The sequence below is a fragment of the Pristiophorus japonicus genome, chromosome 3 (assembly GCF_044704955.1).
Source record: "Pristiophorus japonicus isolate sPriJap1 chromosome 3, sPriJap1.hap1, whole genome shotgun sequence".
In the NCBI taxonomy this organism is placed as follows: Eukaryota; Metazoa; Chordata; class Chondrichthyes; family Pristiophoridae; genus Pristiophorus; species Pristiophorus japonicus.
Window position 1 is genome coordinate 213,129,126 of NC_091979.1, and position 16,941 is coordinate 213,146,066.

Sequence of the window (16,941 nt, forward strand, 5' to 3'; positions counted from 1 at the left end):
TATTGAATGGTGGTGCAGGCTCGAAGGGCCGATTGGCCTACTCCTGCACCTATTTTCTATGTTTCCCCTTCATAAATCCATGCTGACTCTGCCTGACCGAATTTTGCTTTTCCAAATGTCCTGCTACTGCTTCTTTAATAATGGACTCCAACATTTTCCCAACCACAGATGTTAGGCTAACTGGGCTCTAGTTTACTGCTTTTTATCTGCCCCCTTTTTTAAATAGGGGCGTTACATTTGCAGTTTTCCAATGTGCTGGGACCTCCCCAGAATCCAGGGAATTTTGGTAAATTACAACCAATGCATCCACTATCCCTGCCTCTACTTCTCTTAAGACCCTAGGATGCAAGCCATCAGGTCCAGGGGATTTATCTGCCTTTAGTCCCATTATCTTACTGAGAACCACCTCCTTAGTGATTGTGATTGTGTTATGTTCCTCCCCCCCATAGCCCCTTGACTATCCACTGTTGGAATATTATTAGTGTCCTCTACCGTAAAGACTGATACAAAATATTTGTTCAGAGTTTCTGCCATCTCCATGTTCCCCATTACTAATTCCCCGGTCTCATCCTCTAAGGGACCAACATTTACTTTAGCCACTCTTTTCCTTTTTATATACCTATAGAAACTCTTGCTATCTGTTTTTATATTTTGTGCTAGTTTACTTTCATAGTCTATCTTCTCTTTCTTAATAATTTTTTTTAGTCGTCCTTTGTTGGCTTTTAAAAGCTTCCCAATCTTCTGTCCTCCCACTAGTTTTGGCCACTTTGTATGCCCTTGTTTTTAATTGGATACCGTCCTTTATTTCTTTAGTTAGCCACGGATGGCCATCTTTTCTCTTACACCCTTTCCTCCTCACTGAAATATATTTTTCTTGAGAGTTATGAAATATCTCTTTAAATGTACACCACTGTTCATCAACGGTCCGAAACTTTAATCTATTTTCCTAATCCACTTTACCCAACTCTGCCCTCATACGTTCATAGTCTCCTTTATTTAAGCTTAGTACGCTGGTTATCCAGTATCCCGGTAACGGTTACTATTATAACTAGTGTCCCAGTAACTGTGATACTATTATCACCAATGACCCAGTAACAGATACTATTATGACCAGTGTCCCAACAACTGTGATACTATTATAACCAATGACCCAGTAACAGATACTATTATAACCAGTGTCCCAATAACTGTGATACTATTATAAAAAGTGTTCCAGTAACTGAAACTATTACAACCAGTGTCCCAGGGTTAGAACCTCCACTTTTTTTGCCTGCTTAATGCCCACTTAATGCCCATTTTACTACTGAAATGACGTATAATGCCCATTTTTGTCCCAGTAACTGTGATACTATTATAACCAGTGACCCAGTAACTGTGATGCTACTATAACCAGTGTCACAGTAACTGTGATACCGTTATAACCTGTGACCCAGTAACTGTGATGCTACTATAACCAGTGTCACAGTAACTGCTATTATTATAACCAGTGACCCAGTAATTGTGATGCTACTATAACCAGTGTCCCAGTTGTTATATATGTCAACTTGTATTTACTCTGTACAGCCACCAGAGGGTTTATCCCCTGGAGTCCCAAGGGACTATTTAAGGAGGCTTCATAGGTTGGAGAGGCACTCTGGAGACCTGCAATAAAAGACTACAGTCACACTTTACTTTGAGCTCACAGTGTTCAGTCTGACTTTCTCCATACATAACACCAGTGACGGATACTATTATAACCAGTGTCCCAGTAATTGTGATACAATTATAATCAGTGACCGAGTAGCTGGTACTATTATAACCAATGACCCAGGTACTGTGATACTATTATAACCAGTGACCCGGTAACTGTTACTATTATAACCAGTGTCCCAGTTATTGTGATACTATTATAACCAGTGACCGAGTAACTGTTACTATTATAACCAGTGACCCAGTAACTGTGATACTATTATAACCAGTGACCTAGTAACTGCGATACTGTTATAACCAGTGACCAAGTAACTGTTGCTATTATAACCAGTGACCCAGTAACTGATACTATTATAAACAGTGTCCCAGTAATTGTGATACCTGTAGTATTAAATACACGCAGGTTGGGGGAAGAGAAATAAAAACTCAATTGGAGGGGATTGGGGGCGGGGCGGAGGGTAGGTACAAAACAAACTGTCGCGAATCTTAAAGGAGCGTAACTCTTAACAACTGAATATAGCTTAGGGCAGATACAATGTAGCTGTTGACTCCTCTAAGGCATTTTGCTTTGCTGTTGACTTGCGTGTTGTACAGTATCATCCGAATTAGGAGAACTAAACAGCACAACATGCGAACCCGGAGAAAAATATCGAGCAGCGAAGGCTAAACGCCAAGGAGGAGAAAGTGGCCTCCTTTGCGTCTCAAGTTAGCCCCTCCGGGGAGGGCAGTAACGGGGCGCAAATGGGTTTGCTTGCTTGATGTGATGGCTGGGAGACAAGGGCTATCCACACTACACCTGACTCAAGACTCTCCTCCGCAACTCCAACACTCATGCCAGCACTCATATAATGAGAGCCATGCCGCCACCATGAACATCATTGAGCAGACCATCGGATTGCTCAAGCAATAGTTCTGCTGCCTTGACCACGCGGGAGGAACCCTCTTGTACTCGGCTGAGCGGGTGTCCCTTTTTGTGATCGCATGCTGCACAACTTTGCCATCATTAGGGCACAGCCATTGCCACCAGGCATAGCCGCACCACCTCAGGAGGAGGAAGAGACTGAAGCCGAGGAGGAGGAACAGGAGCACAAACATTAGCGATGGAGGAGGCAGCCACTCAATCGGCCTTGTGGAAGGGCAGTCCATAACCGCCTCATCAGATTTCGGTTCCAATAAATTCAAGGCCACTTCCAGGTTATTTAGCATGTCCCCATCATTCCATCAATTTCTCATTCCATATCACACCCCAAAGCTGAAATAAGACATAGCACCAAATTTGCAACATTTCTATAATTACCCAAATTCAGTAACCACATATACACAATATTAACTAATCACCCTCTTTACAATGCCTTTTCCTAATCTACAGCTCCTACGTAGTGTCTCCCCAGTGGCTGCAGCAGGGCTGATTGAAGGCTGCTGAGTCTCGGTGCCAGGGACTACAGATGGCCTTGCAGGATGCCCTCAAACAGCTCTGGGCCTGGAAGGCCCGCTGTACTCTGAGCCACCTCAGGCTGGGCGGCAGCAGCCTGGGCTGGCTGGATGACAGAGTAGCAGCGGTGGGATCAGGAATGCAGTCATCCTTAGAGAGGACAGCAGGTTCCTGCTCCACTGACCCACTGCCACTCCCCAGGGCAGCACCTCAGCATCGCTCCCAATTGGCTGGAGCACAGATTGGTGGCCTGCTGCGACACAGTGGTGGACCCAGTGATGGTGGCAGCGGTTGTGTGGCATCCAGCTGAGACTGCACGAGGGCAGTCCGAGACTGCACGGAAGCTGCCAAATTGCCCATGACACGCATTATGAGGTGTGGATCCGCACGGTCTCTCTAGGAGACCATCATCCTCTGCAGAGTGGAAGTGATGGGCTCCATGGTGCACGCAGAGCTCTGTGCAATGTTGGAGGCGAACTCCTCCACACTCCTCACCATTGCCGAGAGACTCTCGGGCACCCTTGCCATTGCACTTATCATCTCCGAGTGCATGGCCATTATCCTTCTTATGAACACCTCCCTATCGAGGTCCTCAGCTGAGTCCTGAATACGCCCTCTAGGGAGCTATCCCCCGAGCTATCCTTTCCTCCTGGCCTTGCTGCCACATGCTCGTCCCCGTGCATCACCCAGTGCAGAGCCCTCTACTAAGCTTACCGCTAAAGATCGCGTAATGCCAGTATGAAGTGCTGCCTGCGGGTGAGAGATGCAGTGGTGCAGTGGTGTTTTGCTCCTCCTTCTCTTCTCCTTCCTCACTCTCAGTGGGAGGCTCAGGGACAGGGTGGTCATCTGGTTGCTGATTATCCGAAAGCATAAAGGCACAGGACTCATGTTAAGGTGAGGGCAGAGGTCAGGCATGGAGCAAGGAAGGCAGACATCGGGAGCTAGAAAGTGAGAAAGGCTTGTGGTGTAGGGGGAAGTGGAATGAAAGGAGGGGATGAAGATACTGCTGTTGCTCCAACAGGGTCGATGTCGCCGACAGCCACCGCCCATCACCTGCTCCCCAATGAGTCGCAGCACTCGCTCCTCAAGGTCTGTAAGCTGCTGCAGCTGCGCATCACCCCTGCCTGTTCTCTGCTGCTCCCTCCTATTGTGGGCCATCTCGTTTAAGAGAAACAAACGTGTGAGTGCGCAGCTATGTGTTTGGAAGATGTGCATGCCATAGTTGAATAGCTGTAATTGTAGGCAAGGTGAGAGATGTGGATGTGAGTTTGAGTAGGTTGGGAAGCTTGGTGGGTGGGTGAGTGGTGGAGGTGTGGTGGTTTGTGCAGTGTGTGAAGACTGAGGTTCAGATGCTGGTATGTAGGACCTGTTGAAGCATGTACTCACCTTGACCATCTGAGTGGGGTCGTTGAATTTCTTCCGGCACTGTGTCAGGCTCCGGAGGACCACACTACTGGCCGAGACGTCCTGGGTCACTTCCCTCCACACTGCCGTGAAGACCTGGAGCAATGGCCTCCTTCCAGTGTTCGGGAACAGCACTTCCCTCCTTCATTCCACTCCCGAGACCAATGCCTGGTCCATGAAACGACGAGCTCTCTCCCTGGGAGTGGGATTAGCCATTACGATCAGGGGATTGAGGTGGCTACAGGTCGCCTTCATAGCCAGCAATGCTGATAATGAGGATCTGCACAAGGAGCTGGAAAGAGCCAGTGTGAAGGATCATTCCCAATTGCATTACACCTGAAATTCATTATCGTTCTGCTGGTAGAGCCCCTGTAGCGCCCTACTGAGGTCATTAGTGCTTGATTTAGCGCTCCAGTTCTTTCCTGGTGCACTAATAGCCAATTTAGGGGAAGCTCACAATCATGAACGCCTGGCGGTAATTTTTCAAGATTTCAAAAATTACCGTCCGAAACGGGGCATTACCGAATTTCTAGCCCTAAGTATTAAGAATTGTTTAAGGATCATTATTTTTCAATGGTATTAACCTGAAGGTCCCAGGTTTGATTCACTGTCAGTGTGAAGTGAAGTGATCTCAGCCGGAGCATCAGCTGGCACACGACAACTGGCATCAGTTTCCCCAAGTTTGGAAGGGGAAAAAAATTGTTCTTCTGCTTGATAGCTATCCAATGATCCCTGCTGGAAAGAACATTTGACTGCCAATACTCCGTCCAGGTTCACATGTGACGAATGGGCAGTTGAACAACATATCAGAGGCCTGGCACTGCCCAAGGAGCTGTATCCCAACCAGAGACTTCAGAAAAGGAAGGGGAAAATAACTGGAAAATAAAGATGGTATACTGGCCCCACAGAGAGATTAGTTCTGCCTAGACGATGTGTGAAATGGTTAAAACATTAAGCCTGACAGTGCTGAATTCTACTCAGCATCCTTCTGTTAGCTTGCAATGTCTGGGAACTGTATGCAGAACAAATGCTGCAGTGAACAAACGCTGGCAGTGAACAGCATTAACAATGCACACATTAGTGCAGCAGAGCATAAAAACAGCAGGTCAGCAAACAATGGCACTTTGCTGCATGCTCACTGGAGTCCAACAACAGCTAAACAGACTGTGTGTACTATACCTTGGATATTGGAGTCTCAAAGCTATATGGAGCATATTATCTCTCTCAGGCAGTCCCTCGGAGTCGAGGATGATTTGCTCCCACACTAATGTGAGTTCTTGGGTGACTGATGAATCTAATGCGGGACCTATAACTTTGTCACAGGTGGGGCAGACGGTGGTAGAAGGAACGGTGGGTGCGGTGCTTGGGTTGTCGTGCACTCCTTCCGCTGTTTGCGCTTGGTTTCCGCTTGCTCCCGGTGAAGAGACTCGAGGTGTTTGGCGCCTTCCCGGATGCTTTTCCTCCACTTTGAGCGGTCTTGGGCCAAGGATTCCCAGGTGTCGGTGGGGATGTTGCACTTTTTCAAGAAGGCTTTGAGGGTGTCCTTGAAGCGTTTCCTCTGCTTGGGACTCGCTTGCCGTGTCGGAGCTCTGAGTAGAGCGCATGTTTTGCGAGTCTTGTATTAGGCATGCGGACGATGTGGCCAGTTCATCGGAGCTGATCGAGCATGGTTAATGCTTCGATGCTGGGGATGTTGGCCTGAGCGTTGGTGCGCCTATCCTGCCAATAGATTTTCAGGATCTTGCGGAGGCAGCGTTGGTGGTACTTCTCCAGTGCTTTGAGGTGCCTGCTGTACATAGTCCATGTCTCTGAAGGTATTACTACTGCTATGTAGACCATGAGCTTGGTGCCGGGTTTGAGGTCCTGGTCTTCAAACACTCTCTTTCCTCAGGTGGCCGAAGGCTGCACTGGCACACTGAAAGTGGTGTTGGACTTAGTCATCGATGTCTGCCCTTGTTGACAGTAAGCTCCCGAGGTATAGAAAATGGTTCACATTGTCCAAGGCCCGTCATGGATCTTGATAATCCGGGGGGGGGGGGGGGGGGGGGGTAGTACTGTGCGGAGGGGGCAAGTTGGTAGAGGACCTGTGTCTTACGGATATTTAGTGTAATATTATAATTCTGCTTCTACAGTGCCGGTTGTTGGGAATTTGGATTCTGGGAGACCAGCTCCTCATGTTTGCACTGGTATATCCAGTTTCTTTATCCCAGCAACAGAATCCTGGACCTACAGGAAACTGAGCCTATAATTCTGTTGCTGGGATAAGGAAACAGGATGTAGTCATGTTAATGTGAGCTGGTTCATGGAAGCCAGTCCCCCAGATTCTAAACTAAATGCGCACCGGTGGATAAGCAGTTTTAAATAACAGGACCGCACCAATGAACGAATTGTACGTACGGGAACTGTACCCAAGATAGAACACCCAAAGCTAAATGGCCTGGGTGTGCACTGCATTTGCAGCGCAGCCTCAAAATGCAGCTAAGCATTACACCAGTGACATTATATTGGTGTCAGTGGAGTGTTTGCATCATTAATTGCCAAAGCTCAGGTCCCACGCACCTGGCAACAACCTGACAGATTTGCCAGGTCTGATTATAAATGGATCTTTTCTGGATCCTAGCATTAACAAATCCAGGTGATTTATTTGGTTCAATTCATCAGCAAATTCTATATTTCCACTGGATCTTCCACGGCACTACTTGCAGTGAGGTGCAGGATATGGTAGATAGGTGTACAGGTACTATGTTTAAGGGAGTGAAAAATCATCCAGGGTTCCTGCTCCTGAGCTCTGCCCATTAATCCCTTCCGAATATGTGCAGGTCTAAGTGTTAAGAAAGAACTGGATCAAGCTTGGTTGTAATTTCATCCACTGCCAATTAGACAGCCAACAATCACTGTCAGAGCTCATAAATGAATAATTGCTACTTGGACAAGGTACCAGAGAGCACCAGTGGAACTGTAACTCACTCCCTGGTATCTGTTATTCTATATATAAACCACCCGATCCTCTCGATTAGATTCCAGTCTGTAACTCACTCCCGGGTATCTGTTATTCTATATATAAATCACCTGAACCTCTTATTAGATTCCAGCTTGTAACTCACTCCCGGGTATTCATTTTCGATATAAAAAACACCCAAACCCCTCAATGATCCCAGTCTGTAACTCATTCCTAGCTATCTGCTATTCCATAAATAAACCAACCAATCCCTTCGATTAGATCCAAGTCTGTAACTCACTCCCAAATATCTGGCCCTGCCAATCAGATCCCAGTCTGTAACATTCCCAGATATTTGGCCCTGCCAATTAGAGCCCAGTCTGTAACATTCCCAGATATCTGGCCGTGCTGATTAGGTCCCTGTCTGTAACATTCCCAGATATCTGGCCTTGCCGATTAGATCCCAGTCTGTAACATTCCCAGATATCTGGCCCTGCTGATTCGAGCCCAGTCAGTAACATTCCCAGATATCTGGTCCTGCTGATTAGGTCCCTGTCTGTAACATTCCCAGATATCTGGCTCTGTCAATTAGATCCCAGTCTGTAACATTTACAGATATCTGGCTCTGACGATTAGAGCCCAGTCTGTAACATTCCCAGATATCTGGCCCTGCTGATTAGATCCCAGTCTGTAACATTCCCAGATAAATGGAACTGCCGATTAGATCCCAGTCTGTAACATTCCCAGATAAATGGACCTGCCAATTAGATCCCAGTCTGTAACATTCCCAGATAAATGGACCTGCCGATTAGATCCCAGTCTGTAACATTCCCAGATAAATGGACCTGCTGATTAGATCCCAGTTTGTAACATTCCCAGATAAATGGACCTGCTGATTAGATCCCAGTTTGTAACATTCCCAGAAATCTGGCTCTGTCAATTAGAGCCCAGCCTGTAACATTCCCAGATATCAGGAGTACAGTAGCATAGTGGTTATGTTACTGGACGAATAATCCAGAGGCCTGGACTAATGATCCCGATACGAGTTTAAATCCCACCAGGGCACAGCTGTGGAATTTAAACCCAGTTAAAGAAATCTGGAATAAAAAGCTAGTTTTAGTAATGGAACTAATGCATTGGTTCACTAATGTGCTTTAGGGAAATCTGCTGTCCATACCTGGTCTGGCCTATATGTGACTCCAGGCCCACAGCAATGCGTTGAATCTTAACTGCCCTCTGAAAGGCCGCATGCCACTCAGTTATACCAAATTGTTACAAAGAAAGATCGTGGACATCAGCGGTTCATGAAGGCGGCTTACTACCGTCTTCTCTAGGGCAATTAGGAATTGGCAATAAATGCCGGCCTTGCCAGTGACGCTCACATCCCGTGAATGAATTTTTTTTTAATCTGGACTTGTCGCTAATATCCCAGTCCGTAACATTCCCAGATATCTGGCCCTGCTGATTAGATCCCAGTCCGTAACATTGCCAGATATCTGGCCCTGCTGATTAGGTCCCTGTATGTAACATTCCCAGATATCTGGCCCTGCTGATTAGATACCAGTCTGTAACATTCCCAGATATCTGGCCCTGCTGATTAGGTCCCCGTATGTAACATTCCCAGATATCTGGACCTGCCGATTAGAGCCCAGTCCGTAACACTCCCAGATATCTGGCTCTGCTGATTAGAGCCCAGTCTGTAACATTCCCAGATATCTGGACCTGCCGATTAGAGCCCAGTCTGTAACATTCCCAGATATCTGTCTCTGCTGATTAGAGTCCAGTCTGTAACATTCCCAGATATCTGGACCTGCCGATTAGAGCCCAGTCTGTAACATTCCCAGATATCTGTCTCTGCTGATTAGAGTCCAGTCTGTAACATTCCCAGATATCTGGACCTGCCGATTAGAGCCCAGTCTGTAACATTCCCAGATATCTGTCTCTGCTGATTAGAGTCCAGTCTGTAACATTCCCAGATATCTGGACCTGCCGATTAGAGCCCAGTCTGTAACATTCCCAGATATCTGTCTCTGCTGATTAGAGTCCAGTCTGTAACATTCCCAGATATCTGGCCCTGCTGATTAGATCCCAGTCTGTAACATTCCCAGATATCTGGCCCTGCTGATTAGGTCCCTGTCTGTAACATTCCCAGATATCTGGCCCTGCCGAATAGATCCCAGTCTGTAACATTCCCAGATATCTGGCCCTGCCGATTAGATCCCAGTCTGTAACATTCACAGATATCTGGCCCTGCTGATTAGGTCCCTGTCTGTAAAATTCCCAGATATCTGGCCCTGCTGATTAGATCCCAGTCTGTAACATTCCCAGATATCTGGCCTTGCCGACTGCATTTCAACATGTAACATTCCCAGATATCTGGCCTTGCCGATTGCATCTCAACCTGTAACATTCCCAGATTATCTGGACCTGTCGATTAGATCCCAGCCTGTAACATTCCCAGATAATCGAGACCCTATAATTAGATTCCAATTGTAACTCATTATTTTTGTGCATCTAGACCCCTCAATTAGGTTACAGGCTAGAACTCGCGCCAATCTCTATCACTTCAAAATGTTGCTCCAAATGACTTTAACTGTATGAAATTAGTAACTCTATTTACCATCTGATCTCATAAACAGCCAGTGATCCATAAAGATTTTGCAAATCAATTTCTTGAATTTTTAAAGATTATAATTCAATACCCAGTCTGTCTTTATATTTTTTGGCCAGTCTAGGCTTTAACTGAGACAACTTCATTCAGTGGCCAAGTAGCTGCAGAAGTATTGAACCCACAGGAGATCTGTCCAATATGCCAGTAAACCATACAGACTAGAAAATTCTAGACTCTACCCAGGGTCTGTGTTCAGTTAGCCTAATCTCAACCAGGGTGACAAGATGGGCATAAAGGGAGCAAAATCAATGGTTCCAAGTAACTACAGGTTGGACCCCTCTGGTCCTGCACCCTTGGGACCTAACCGGTGCCAGAACAGAGAATTTTCCGAACACAGGGGGTCATGCCGAGCTGAGGGATAACCTGAGACAGTGCCCGGGCTCCTGAACGCCTCCGCCGTGCTCCGGCTCAGGCTGCTAAACTCAGGCCTCACTCTCTCTCTCTCCGCAGCAATGAACACAGAGCCAGTAAACGTGGAAAACCAGGATGCTACCCACACAAAGAGGTAGTTGCGCACTAATCACAGAGCCAGGAAGCGGGAAACCGAGAGGTCCAACCTGTATTAAAAAGTTCAACAGCATGGATGTTTGTGAAGCTTAGTAACACAACAGTTACCTGGGAATCTTGCATTGTTTAGCACCACTGCATTTTCTGTGCACTTTACATGGGTTTTTTTTTAAACACTCTTACTGGGGTACAGTTCTACAGGCACTGGGATGCCCTTTAGTATTGAACAATCTGCCAGCACTCACTGTCAAAGCTCACACATACAGAGCACCTGCCTGGAGTGTACTGGAAGGGGACTGGTGCCCATGTAAATGTACCTGAGCAAGAAGCGGAGCCTTCAGAAGAGAATACTGGAAATGAAAAAAGTAATTGCTTTTTTAAACTTGTGTAGGTAATGGTATTAAGCCTGCAGAAGATTCCCAGGGAGCAGCAATGTTTTAAATTGCCTGAATACCTTTGAACCCAAACTTTTTCTGACTTATCAACTTGTGATACATTAACTTATTTTTAAAGTCAAAGCATCACAGTATATTTTTTACAAATTTAGAAACCTGTGATTTGGCAGCTAGTGATCCCCAGGACAATGATTTAGCCTTTAAAAAAAACAATCAATCTTCCCTAATATTGTGCACACGAGATCAAGACTAAGTATAGTCTTCAGGTGAAGTGGGATTAAAAGACAAGACCAGGGCACGCGGTCTTAATTCAGTCCCCATTTAAAGTCACAGCATATGTTCTTATTTTTATATCATATTTGGAATTGATATTATTTGTAGTTGAATAGCAAACTTACAAGAATTTGTGAAGCAAAGAAGTATAGGTAGCTGGAACATAGGGCTTTCTCTGCAGTAGAAGCCGAAGAGCTGTGAGATGCAAAGCTGAGGCGTTAGGGTGTCACCACTTGTGGGAGAGTATAATTACAGCGTGACAAATTTTCATCGGCAACATTCATTATAAATCTAGACGTGGGAATTTATAATGGAAAAATTGACAGGAAGTGCAAAGAGACAAAAGACAAGAATTGCTGTGAGTTGCACAGAAGGGAGTCACGATCAAGCATGTCCGGGTGAAGCAGGGTTAGAGGGTGGGGGATAAATTGATCTAGGGTATGCAGATGTAATTGAGTCCCCATTTTCAAGTCATACATCCTGTCCTTATTTCTATTATAAATTCTATGTCCACATTTATAATGGGAACAATCTATGTAAACGTGTCACGCTGTATTTACACTTTCCTGCCAGTGGTGGCACTCCAACACCTCCACTGAGTGTGTAATTACAGTGGGATAAGTTTCAGACAGTTTCTCTCAGAAATGTGGACGTGAGAATTTATCATGGAAAAGTTGACAGCAAGTGCACATAGGCAAAATATTTATACAAAAGTGACCTGTGCAATATCTGTAGACAAGAGCCTGTGTATTGGTGACACAACTGCAGCCATTTATGGTTTCATGTATTTTATCTTCTGATTTTAAGGCTCCCAATTCTAGTTACTGTCCAGTGATTCATGCAGGAAGTGCACATCTGTAAATACGGACAGGATCAGGAATGGCCATCATGCCCTTCACGGTCAAATAAACTGCTGGTGCTTACTTTCTTGGAATGGAAATGGCAAGTTGGCTGAGGTACCTCCGAAACCACTCTCAACAAGAGTCAGCATCTCCAGGAGAGAAGGAAGATAAACAAAGAAGATTAAGAAAGAAAGTGTTAAGATTGATTTTATGATGATCTTGACTTGAACATGACTGAAAATAAACAAGACAGTTGCAACCACATATAAAAGGGCTGGAGTTAGGTGAGGGTGGCCAATTCTGGGATTTGGAACGTGGAGGGAGTGGGATCAACCTATGCTATAAAATATTTGTGGTGGGGGGGGGGGGGGGGCTCACATTTTTCCTTCCCCGTTCCCCCAAGAGTTTGCGGCCAAGAACATTTGGGTGACCTGATAGCATCGCATATGGGTGTACATGATGGCCTGGCAGGATCTGCGTTCTGCATCCTTATCACCTTACAAGATAACATCTCAACCTTCACAAGAGCCTGCTGGGACGGAGTACAGAACAAATATTAGGTTTTATTTTTGGAAAGCAGACAGCAAATTAAACAGGGCAAATTCTTCAGTATCTCCTAGAAGCTAAGTTGCAGAGCAATGTTGACCTTGGAGCAGGTTACGGTCCCGTGCTAAGGAACAGTGTACCATAGGGTGGGGAACAAAGATTTTAAGTAAAAAGTAGTGGATGGCTAAAAGTAATTCTACTACTAAAAATGTGCTCTATGTGCTTCTTTTTTGGAAGTCTAACACACCAGAAAACTATTACCATGCCGCAGAGTCCACAAAATAAGTAAGAGGAGAAGTTCACAAAAGCAAAGTTTCTGTTTTCCGAGATATGGCGTGCATACACTTTCCGCTCAGGGCCACCCCCACTCACCTAGCTTAAGGACCCAAGTGTGCACAGGAAGTGGAGTCTCATTGGAGATAGTGCATACATGTTGGAGCCCTAGCTGCACAGTGGCTCTTGGGAAGTGTTTTCTATTTGAGGGTACACATTAAAGCACAGCACAAGGCCTCTGGACACAGCTAAGTCATCTGGGAAGAGGTGGGTGAAGCTTGGGGGCGTCAAAAGGGTGTCTTCAGAGGCCAGAACATTTAGAGACCAATGAGGTGGATCATGCTGGGGGTGAGGCAGGGTAGGGGGCTAGTGGGGTTGGAGAAGAATTGTTGGAGTCAATGTTTGGGTTAATGTTTGTGATTATTTTTGCTGTTTGTTATGTATTGTTAGTGTTAGAAGTATAAATTGGGCTGAGTGAGGAACTGTCATCATGGTTGTATCCAAGAGATTTTTTTTGCCTTAAGTGAGATTGGGGGAGAATATTGAAATTAGAAAGGAAGTTGTGCATAATATGAACAAAAGAAAATAACCAATTAGAATGGAGAAAACTGACCAACTGCTTGAGGGGCTCAATATCGATGTTAAGAAATTTTATCATGAAGACTAGTAAGATTCCTATAGTGTTTCTCATGGATAGTTTGCAGGCCACAATATGACTGTGATGTTCAGTTGCTAACTTTACCTGTCACTTTAAGGCAAATAGGTAAAACCAGGTTACTATTTGTTGCAACTGTTGAGGCTATACACAGTGCAATTATAACTTTGTGTACATTTCAAGTTCCAGGTCAATGACTGGCTTTCTTTTGAATTTAAAAAAGAATTTGCACCTGTAACAAAATCTTCTCCTCCCCATCCCCCACTACACACCAACCTCCATTTCCCCCTTCCTATCTCCAGTCTGTTCTGAGTTTTTATTTATCTCCACTGAGGTAACAGCTGGGGTGCAATAATTGTCTTTCAGCTAGGGATGGAAGGTAGGAGGAAAGTGAGAGTCAGGGTTCTCCTGATTGCTGTCGAGAGACCTCTGCTGGAAACAGAAAGTGCATGTGTGTGGACAGAAGCAAGGTCAGCTGTGATCCCCCCACACCGCTGACATATGAAGAACGGCTAACAGAAAAGTTACTGCGTTCAGAAAATTAAAAATATTCACTTGTTTAGTAGAGACGTGGCTTCAGACTCTCAGATGTATGTGTGGGAGGAAATACCCTTTTTCTCTGGCCCAAACTCCTCTCCCTCCCTACCCATCCTCCTAATAGTCAGAAAGCAACAACCTGTCCTCTGTGAAATTAACTCTGCAGTGAAGCTTTCCCAGCTCCTTGCAAAACACACAACTTCATACTGTGCAGGCGAGGTTCTTTTCTTGGGTGGAATTTCCTTCTTAGTGTTGAGTGTAGTTTTGCAACCCCCTAAATCTGGAGCATCACAAACCGTTAAATTTTAAAATTCTCATCCTAGTTTTCAAATCTCTCCATGGCCTCGACCCTCCCCATCTCTAATCCCCCCTCCCCCCCACAGAGATATCTGCGCTCCTCTAATTCTGGCCTCTTCAGCATCCCCGATTTTAATCGCTCCACCATTGGTGGCCGTGCCTTCAGCAGCCAAGGCCATAACCTCGAAATCCCTCCATAAACCTCTCCGCCTCACTACCTCTCTCCCTTTAAGACGGTCCTTAAAACCTACCTCTGTGACCACACTTCTGGTCACCTGCCCTAATATCTCCTTATGTGGCTCGGTGTTATAAATTTTGGTTGATAACGCTCCTGTAAAGCACCTTGGAATGTTTTACTATTTTGAAAATGCTATATAAATACAAGTTGTTGTTGCTGCTGCAGTGATTCCAAAGCTTTCTTGTTCCCTCAGATTTCTTCCCTCCTCTCCTGAAAGTGCTTACACTTGCTGGGTTTCAGGACAGACATCTCGTGCTTCACTCAAGTGGCCATTTGTCATGTGTCAATGTGGACAATGAGCGTCAGCAGGCTATTCAACCATCAAGGACCTTACAGCTGAGCCCAATCATCTCCACACAACACACACTCTCCACTGGATAGCGACCAGGAGTGGGAAACCTGGTTAATAGTTCCCCTCCCGAGTACAGAGAGGTGTGACAAATTATAGTGACCCAAAGGTTACCTTGCTGAAATCAAACCCTTTCCTGATCATTTCAATAGAATTTATCCCATTTTCTCCAAGACAACCTTGCAGCAAGTACACAGGGGTTTTTTTGGGACACCTTTTAAGAACCACAACTTATCCAAATTTGTAAAGCAAACACAGTTCTCCTCCCCAAGCCCAGCACAAATGTGAACCGTCCTGTGTCTAGCATGCATATTGAACAATCTGTCTTGTCTGCTTCTCACACAAACTCCAATCATCCCTGCTCTCTGTATTTCACCCAGACTGCAGTTCATCCTTTTTCTCAAAATACCCTTTCTACCTTTTGTTCCCTTTGTGTTCAGATGATTATCATACAGGGGTGCATATAGTCAGAGCCTTTACTAAAGTACATAAATAGATTGGTCTCCTTGGAGATTCTCCCACCACCACTATAATTAATCAATAGAAAGGCTCGCAGGCATGTTCTATTCCTGAAAGAAGGAAGAACGTCTCCTGGGAGATGTCAATCACATATTAAAAACGCAGCGATATCATGCAACTCTCAACATTTCCTGCCACCGTTCACTGCAAGAGTCAGCCAGCTCGATGCAATTAGAGCATAAATATGTTGACAGTGCATAAGGCACTCTCCGCCAGCCCAGCAATGGCCGTGGATGCAACAGTAGATGAACTCCAGACGGCTGGTTCTTTTTAGCATTTTTTAAAAATCAGCTCTGCACCACACTCTATCCTGCTCTACTATCCTGCTCTACATTCCTGCCCTGCCCTCCCCTCCCCCCCCCCCCCCCCCCCCCCCCCCGCCTGCTGTGATTTCAATTGCTACATTGGCTGCTGCTCCAACCGAGAGTGGTAGACTGCAGCACATGCTGCATCTTTTGTGTCCGGATCAGCAGGACTGCATGGCAATAACCTCATACTATAGCAGTCCTCCTATTCCGAGAGGGATACAGAAATGTCATTGGCCCACATATCCAAAAAAAACACTTCCAAATATCAGTATCCAAGTCAGAATAGGCATGTACAAAGAGCCATTTACTGACAGCTCGATGGGGTCCTTGCATCAGACAGGCTAGTAACAGTGCTCCATGAGGTTATCAAAGCTGAGCACCCCAAGCAGTGCTTGTATGCAAGTGGCAATCATAATAAGCAGCTGGGATGCAAGTGTAACAAGTGTTTATGGCTTAATTTCCATTTATTAGTCCTCCCTTGCACCACCATCATCATCATAGACAGTCCCTCGGAATCGAGGAAGACTTGCTTCCACTCCTGAAGTGAGTTCTTTGGTGGCTGAACAGTCCAATACGAGAGCCACAGACTTTGTCACAGGTGAGACAGATAGTCGTTGAGGGGAGGGGTGGGTGGGACAGGTTTGCCGCACGCTCTTGCAGCTGCCTGTGCTTGATTTCTGCATGCTCTCGGCGTTGAGACTCAAGGTGCTCAGCGCCCTCCCGGATGCACTTCCTCCACTTTGGGCAGTCTTTGGCCAGGGACTCCCAGGTGTCAGTGGGGATGTCGCACTTTATCAGGGAGGCTTTGAGGGTGTCCTTGGAACATTTCCGCTGCCCACCTTTAGCTCGTTTGCCGTGAAGGAGTTCTGAGTAGAGCACTTGCTTTGGGAGTCTCGTGTCTGGCATGCGAACTATGTGGCCTGCCCAGCAAAGCTGATCGAGTGTGGTCAGTGTTTCAATGCTGGGGATGTTAGCCTGGTCGAGGACGCTAATGTTGGTGTGTCTGTCCTCCCAGGGGATTTGTAGGATCTTGCAGAGACACCGTTGGTGATATTTTTCCAGCGACTT

At 45.9% G+C, this 16,941-nt stretch overlaps 1 protein-coding gene across 2 annotated transcripts in view; it reads right to left on the reverse strand.

Moving 5' to 3' along the window:
- The window catches only part of bmpr2b (bone morphogenetic protein receptor, type II b (serine/threonine kinase)), a 398,476-nt gene that overhangs the window by 346,465 nt on the left and 35,070 nt on the right, over positions 1–16,941 (reverse strand). Inside the window, exon 2 of one of the 2 annotated variants that reach the window (XM_070876233.1) lies at positions 12,234–12,300. The exons of the other annotated variant lie outside the window; for it this stretch is intronic. Coding sequence (XP_070732334.1) covers positions 12,234–12,300 — 67 coding nt within the window. The remainder of the gene's footprint in view (positions 1–12,233; positions 12,301–16,941) is intronic. 2 annotated transcript variants of the gene reach the window in all.